General features: G+C 47.9%; 1 protein-coding gene across 4 annotated transcripts in view; it reads left to right on the top strand.

The window, feature by feature from the left end:
- Positions 1-6560, top strand: part of pex5 (peroxisomal biogenesis factor 5) — a gene marked incomplete at its 3' end in the record, with an annotated part of 13430 nt that extends 6870 nt beyond the window's left edge. For 3 of the 4 annotated variants that reach the window (XM_084444265.1, XM_084444266.1, XM_084444267.1), the window contains 10 exons: positions 142-232; positions 734-856; positions 2141-2224; positions 2330-2449; positions 2822-2965; positions 3578-3648; positions 3826-4047; positions 5424-5589; positions 5751-5908; positions 6308-6560. In XM_084444265.1, the coding sequence (XP_084300391.1) occupies positions 142-232; positions 734-856; positions 2141-2224; positions 2330-2449; positions 2822-2965; positions 3578-3648; positions 3826-4047; positions 5424-5589; positions 5751-5908; positions 6308-6560 (1432 nt within the window). The remainder of the gene's footprint in view (positions 1-141; positions 233-733; positions 857-2140; positions 2225-2329; positions 2450-2821; positions 2966-3577; positions 3649-3825; positions 4048-5423; positions 5590-5750; positions 5909-6307) is intronic. The other variant, XM_084444268.1, reaches the window with a different exon arrangement.
- Between the last annotated feature and the right edge of the window lie 1278 nt (positions 6561-7838).

The following is a 7838-nucleotide window of genomic DNA, read 5'->3' as shown; positions in this document are numbered from 1 at the left end:
GATGGAGAGAGGTGTAGTCGGAGGGGAGAGCTGCTGCCAGGCAGTGGGATGCTAACGTTGTGATGCTAACGTTGTGATGCTAACGCTGGGATGCTAACGTTGTGATGCTAACGCTGGGATGCTAACGTTGGGATCCCACAGGGCAAAGGAGTACCAGCCGGAGGACGAGCTGAAGCAAACAGCCAATGAGCTCGTCTCAAAGGTTGACGACCCCAAGTTACAGAACACAGAGGTGAGCAGTGCATGTTTGTTCTGTGTGTGTGTGTGTGTGTGTGTGTGTGTGTGTGTGTGTGTGTGTGTGTGTGTGTGTGTGTGTGTGTGTGTGTGTGTGTGTGTGTGTGTGTGTGTGTGTGTGTGTGTGTGTGTGTGTGTGCGTGCATGTGCGTGCTTGTGTGTGCTTGTGTGTGTGTGTGTGTGCGTGTTTCTTAGGGGCACCTCAGTATGTGTTTCATACTTTTTTGACATCTATCTCCATAACCTTCCTCCATTATTTTAAATGTCTGCTGGAGCAGCGTAGTCTTGTAATAACGTGGTCATCGAAGTCCTGCTGACATGTTATGTTGTGGCCTATGAATCTCTAAGCTTCTCCTGTAGTCTGTATGTATAAGATTATAATCTATCACAGATGTATTTTAGAGTGAGGGATCACAGTAGGCCTATAGTGTGATCCATTCATCGTAGTCATTTCTATTTGTGTCATTGCTGTTGTTGTTGTTGTGTTGTTGTTGTGTAGTTCCTGCGGTTCATTAGGCAGATTGGCGAGGGCATTGTCACAGTGGAGGACAGAGCAGGCAAACAACACACAGATAGAGCTCAGGCCCAGGAGGCTCAGAACTGGGCCTCCAACCTCAAGCAGGTACGAGCCTACCCCCACCAAGGACACAGAGGGAAGGGTGCAACTGGGGACTCACTGAGAGCCATCTTGGCTCACACTTCTCGGGACTCACTGAGAGAGCCGCCATCTTGGCTCAAACCTCTCCTCATGACTCTTATTTCCCCGGTATTTTGTGTCCCTGACATCGTAGCGTAATAACTTCCCTGCAAATGTAACCAACTTGTCGTCGTTACTCTCCCTGTAATGCGAGTCTTGGGCTAAGCTGCACAGCATTGTGGGTAGATATTCCACAAAGATACCTTGTGGAATGTAGAGCTATAGTCTTTCTTTGAGTCCTATTTCTGTCTGCAAAGCTGTCTCTGTGAAGCCCCTCCCTGATGTCCTCATCTTGGCTCAGTCATTTCTGCTGAGGCTTGGGTCTATTCCACTTAATTTCAGTCATTTCCGGAAAAGAATTGGAGTTTAAGTGAGTTGAGTTCCGCTTACCGTCCTGAACTGACTGAGTTAAGTGTTTGGGTCCCAACCTTGTTTTTCAACCTTTGAGTATCTATTCATGGCCACCGGCTGACCTTTAACTCTGACACTCACTTTTCCCCTCTGAACCCTCTATGAACTCTGCGCTTGCCCCTCCCCCACTTAACACCCTCAATTAATCTATACCTCATTGAAACTGTTCCTATCCTGCCCTCCGAAAACCTCACCAAACACCCCCCCACCCTCGCCCACCCACCCCCCCTGACACGCCCCCTCCTCCCCCCGGACACGCCCCCCCCCCGTAGTTCCTGGTCCAGACCGGGGTAGCGACTCTTCCCTGGGAGACCCACGAGAGGAATGAGAAGATTGACAAGGCTAAGGCCAAACAGGCAGAGCACTGGGCTACTATCATCAGGCAGGTAGGACCGCAGACGCCACGGCGACGCCAGCCACCGCCCCTCCCGGTGGCGTTCAACTGATGATGTCATCAGACGGATGTCTTTCCTGTGCCCGTTTTGAACGGCTGTCTTTAGTTGCAGCCTTCGTTTTTTCCCTAGTTTATTTGCGCCTATATGACGCCCCTGGGAGATGGTTTAGCACGCAGGTGTTTCGAGGTCTTGCTGGTCTCCGACCGGACGGGCGAGTCTGAGAGTGGGTGTGGTTCTCTGCAGTTTTGCTTCTCATCCCTTTTTTTTTCTTCATTTTTCTTCCTCCGTTTTCATTCCTCCCCATATCTCTCCTTCTCCCGTCTCCCCCGTCCTCGGTTCAGTTGTCCTAGTCAAGCACAGCTTCCTGTCCATCATTGCTCTCACTCACTTCCTCCCTGTCCAGGTGTCGGCGGACTCAGCGGAGTCGTGGGTGGACGAGTTCGCCGCCGCCGGCCCAGACTTCCAGCAGGCCAAAGCCGCCGTGGAGGTGAGAGGACAACGGGAAGCAGAAGTCAGTCGGGAAGAATGAAGGTGTGTGGACAGACGGGGAGGCCAGACTGATGGTTGTTGTTGTTTGTTGTTGTCGGGTCAGAGCGATGTGGACTTCTGGGAGAAGCTGCAGCAGGAGTGGGAAGAGATGGCCAAGAGGGACGCAGAGAGCCACCCCTGGCTGTCCGACTTCGACCAGCTCCTCAGCCACTCCTATGACAAGGTACCTGCCCTGGATCTGTGCTTCCTGGGTGAGAGGTCAGAGCAGGCTAGTGTGCTCCTGGGTCAAAGGTCAGAGCAGGCTAGTGTGCTCCTGGTTCAGAGGTCAGAGCAGGCTAGTGTGCTCCTGGGTCAAAGGTCAGAGCAGGCTAGTGTGCTCCTGGGTCAAAGGTCAGAGCAGGCTAGTGTGCTCCTGGGTCAGAGGTCAGAGCAGGCTAGTGTGCTCCTGGGTCAGAGGTCAGAGCAGGCTAGTGTGCTCCTGGACAACGTGTCTGATCATGGCCCTCCATACACCATTTCAGATACTGTTGATGATCCTAAACCCTTCTCTCACCCCCCCCCACCCCCTCCCCCGTGCTGTACTCTCGTTTCCCAGGGTTACCAGTTCGAGGAGGACAACCCCTACCTGTCCCACCAGGACCCACTGGGGGAGGGTCTGAGGAGGATGGAGGCCGGGGACATCCCTGGCGCCGTGCGTCTCTTCGAGAGCGCCGTGCAGAAGGAGCCGGACAACCAGCTGGTGAGGAGCTCCGCCCACACGGCCTAGCTCCGCCAACACTGCCTAGCTCCGCCCACACGGCCTAGCTCCACACACACTACACTAGCTCCGGTACTACCGTGTCGTTACTAGTGTAACATACTACTACTACTACTACTACCGTGCTGTTACTAGTGTAACATACTACTACTACTACCATGCTGTTACTAGTGTAACATACTACTACTACTACTACCGTGCTGTTACTAGTGTAACATACTACTACTACTACCGTGCTGTTACTAGTGTAACATACTACTACTACTACCATGCTGTTACTAGTGTAACATACTACTACTACTACTACCGTGCTGTTACTAGTGTAACATACTACTACTACTACCGTGCCGTTACTAGTGTAACATACTACTACCACTGTGCTGTTACTAGTGTAACATACCCACCGTTGCCCTCTGGTGGTTGTCAGTGAAGAAGAGTTGAGTTGAGAAGAATTTTCAGTGGTGAAATTTAAACTATAATATATTTCTGTCCACCTTTTACATCTTGGTTGTAACCCATGGTTTTTATATCTTGTGTGTAACTCATAAGGGATGACTGTTACCAACTGACACTTCAGTCCTGATTCTCTTTTAGGCATGGCAGTATCTGGGAACCTGTCAGGCAGAGAATGAACAAGAATTTGCGGCCATTAGCGCCCTCCGCAGGTGAGCAAATGGAATGGCAACAATTTGAATATCTCTCGGTGCAGAGTTGTGTTCATTGTGTGAAGCACTTTGTGACCCTGTCTGTGAAAGGTGCTGTATAAATAAAATGGACTTGGTTACATACATTGTTTTTCTTTCTTTTCAACCATCCATCCTCTCTTCTTCTCCCTCCCTCAGATGCATAGACCTGAAGAAGGACAACCTAACAGCTCTGATGGCGCTGGCAGTCAGTTTCACCAACGAATCGCTGCACAGGCAGGCCTGTGAGACGCTCCGCGATTGGCTGAGGCACAATCCCACGTACCGCCCCGTTCTGGAGCAGAGCGACACGGAGCAGGAGAAGGGCGGAGCCAGAGAACGAGAGAGGGAGAGGGAGAGATTCGGCTCGCTGCTGCCAGAGTGAGTGGCAGGTTTACACCATGTCTCCCTCATGCACATCCATCTTGTGAACGTGTGCACGTGTAAGTTCTGGCCAGTAGTAGTACGCTGGCTTCTCCTGCGTTAAATGCAATTACTGTGAGTCTCTTTGGATGAAAGCGTCAGCTAAATGACTAACGTCACTAAAAACAGCACAAGACTATTGAAAGTGTTGCTTCAATGGAAACGTCCCAGAAAGATCTCTGATCAAATGTTTTAGTTCCGGTAACACTTTACAATAAGGGTACATTAGTAAATGGTTAATAGAGACATTAGTTAACTGTTATTTAATACTTAATAATGCATTAACTAATGCTTATTAAAGGAGTAGTAAAGGGAAAATGCATGTTTAGCCCTGTTTTAAGGTTACTTATGATCATATACAATGGTTCAGATCAAAACGTTGACAAAACTAGCACTTTTGAGAAAGTCTGATAATTGCGCTACCACCGTTTTGGTCATACAATGGATGTGGATGGGCATCTTGAAAAACCATGTTAAACTCTCGATTTCAAAGACAAGAAACTCACCGAGGTGTTAGTTGGCGTTCTGCCATATAATTCACCATAAAGTAAAATTCTAGTTTATCTGGAAAGGCTTTTTTAAATATTTAGCATAGAACTATTTAGTCGCAGCACATACGTGTGTAAACTTCCGCAAACTAGGTAGCCTAGCAACATAAACAATAACAATAGCTACCGTAAGTAGTTCCGCTTCCTGAATCCCCTCTGCGGATTGATCTACTGTACATATCTACAACGGTCTCGTCAATACAAGTCAATGGATTTCATAAAATGATCAATAAAACCCTACAGGATTCATACTTTGCGGCAAATTTGATGTCAGAACACCAACGGACACCAATTACCCCCTCGGTGAGCTTCTTGTCTTTGAAATCGAGAGTTAAACATGTTTTTGAAAGATTTTTCAAGGTGCCCACCCACATCCATTGTATGACCAAAACGGTGGTAGAGCAATTATCAGACTTTCTCAAAAGTGCTAGTTTTGTCAACGTTTTGATCTGAACCATTGTATATGATCATAAGTAACCTTAAAACAGGGCTAAACATGCATTTTCCCTTTACTACTCCTTTAATAAGCATTAGTTAATGCATTATTAAGTATTAAATAACAGTTAACTAATGTCTCTATTAACCATTTACTAATGTTATTTATGTTAAGTAAGATTAACTCACCTAACCCTAACGCTAACCCTAACCTTAACTAAGGTATTAATTAACATTAGTAACCTAACCTAACCCTAAATAAGCATTAGTTAACAGTTAACTAAGGTTTTTTGTGACCCTTATTGTAAAGTGTGACCAACGTTCCTTATTCTCTGTCACTGTCTCTCTCAGGTCGCTGTTCACAGAGGTGCAGTCTCTGTTCCTGAGTGCAGCGAACTCTGACCCCGCCCGCGTGGACCCCCAGCTGCAGTGTGGTCTGGGAGTTCTGTTCAACCTGAGCGGGGAGTACGACAAGGCTGTGGACTGCTTCACTGCTGCGCTCTCGGTCACACCACAGGTAAGATGGCGGCGACTGGCCCTACAACCACCTTACTATTGTCCTTTTTTACACCTAATAGACTTATGATTTTGACATCTGTCCGTCTGTTTCTCTCCCTGTCTTTCTTTCTATTTCTCTCTCCCTCTCTCTCTCTCTCTCTCTCTCTCTTTCTTTCTCAGGACTATTTGCTGTGGAATAAGCTGGGCGCCACTTTGGCCAACGGAAGCCGCTCCGAGGAGGCAGTCGCCGCCTACAGGAGAGCTCTGGAACTGCAGCCAGGGTTTGTCCGTAGTCGATACAACCTGGGTATCAGCTGTGTCAACCTGGGAGCTCACAGGTGAGCCACACATGAACTGCTTTCAGAAAGTGATGAGCACTTGTTCAATAAAGGGTAATATCATTTATATTTCTGATGTTACATCTCTAAAATGTCGTTCATATTTCTAATGTTCCATCTCTAAAATGTCTTCCATGTTGTTTATATTTCTAATGTTCCATCTCTAAAATGTCTTCCATGTTGTTTATATTTCTAATGTTACATCTCTAAAATGTCTTCCATGTTGTTTATATTTCTAATGTTACATCTATACAATGTTTTCCATGTAACATTAGAAATATAAACAACATGGAAGACATTTTATAGATGTAACATTAGAAATATAAACAACATCTATAAAATGTCTTCCATGTTGTTTATATTTCTAATGTTCCATCTCTAATGTGTCCCGGTGGTCAGGGAGGCGGTGGAGCACTTCCTGGAGGCGCTGTCCCTGCAGCAGCAGGCGGCGGGGGAGGGGGATGGGCCCGGGGCGAGCCGGGGTCCCGGGGGCGTCGCCGCCACCATGATGTCCGACAACATCTGGTCCACGCTGCGCATGGCGCTGAGCATGATGGGAGAGAGCTCGCTGTACGCCACCGCCGACCGCCGCGACCTGAACACGCTGCTCGTCCACTTCTGCCAGAGAGGGGGGGAGGCGGGGGGGGACTGAAGCAGGGCGAGGGAGGGAGGCCCCTGATAGAGTGCGAGTGTACAGTGAGGGGGGAGAGGTGTTTGGGAGACGTAGAGAGAGAAGAGGAGGAGGATTGAGAAGAGGCAGAGGAAGGAGGGTGGTTTGTTTTGACACTGCTGCAACAAAGCCAGAGAACGAGGTTCTGAAGGAAGGCATCTGGGATAGAGTGCAAGAGGTGAGAGAGAGACAGGTGAGAGAGAGAGAGGTGAGAGAGAGAGACAGGTGAGAGAGAGAGAGACAGGTGAGAGAGAGAGAGACAGATGAGAGAGAGAGAGAGACAGGTTGTGAGTGAAACATTGAGAATCGTCCGGTAAGATAAGGGACGGTATGCTACAAAATGTGTACACTTGCTACTCATACTGGCTCATATCAAATTTGTATGTATTCTTCCCCCCCCTGGAAAGAGGCAGCCAGTAGAGACTCACTGTGACAGTGTCTCACTCACACACACACACACACACACACACACACACACACACACACACACACACACACACAGCTATCAGCCCCTGCTTACCTTCTCAGCGTACCCCCAAACCCTTGGAAGCTTTTCTCCTCATCCCCTCCGCTTCATCTTGATTTGATCGAATGGTGAGTCAAGTTTACTGTAAAATAACATCTGTTTACCCTGTAAAATAAAATCCAAAAACCTGTAAAAATCACATCTGTTTACCCTGTAAAATAAAATCCAAAAACCTGTAAAATAACATGTGTTTTCACCTGGTAATGTCATTCATATCAGACCAGATGAGGCGAGGGGGAGGAAGAGGGAAGCACGTAGAGAAGACAGCGCTCTGGTTGGCTGGACGCCGGTTCTATTGAGATGAGATGCTCCCTCTATGGTCAGTAACCTGAGAGGAGCTTCCTGTAGGTCAACTCCAGAGGGGTCGTGACTCATGGCCACAGAAACAGCCAGTGACATGTTGACAGGACGTGTACCCCACTGACCACCTGTGTTTGACCCAGATATACCTGTAGTGTGCAGGTTTACAGGTACGGTATAGTTGTAGACTATAAGGGTAACCTATTCAACCAGCAGTGCTCTCTTATAGTTATAAGACTGTATGGAGGGGTTTGGATTAGGCCTGGGCCTGATACTCAACATATGCCCACCAGTTGAATCTGCGTTGTTTACTTTTGTTCAGAGACTGATACTTCAAGGAGGATAACAAGGCATATGTATGATATCAACAACTCAAGTGAAGAGTCAGGTTTAAGGGACATCCAGCAGGTCAGCAACAGAACTGGGTTTGTGCT

The sequence above is a fragment of the Borostomias antarcticus genome (assembly GCF_949987555.1).
Source record: "Borostomias antarcticus genome assembly, chromosome: 10".
Classification (NCBI taxonomy): domain Eukaryota; kingdom Metazoa; phylum Chordata; class Actinopteri; order Stomiiformes; family Stomiidae; genus Borostomias; species Borostomias antarcticus.
This window is presented reverse-complemented; position numbering and strand designations above follow the sequence as displayed.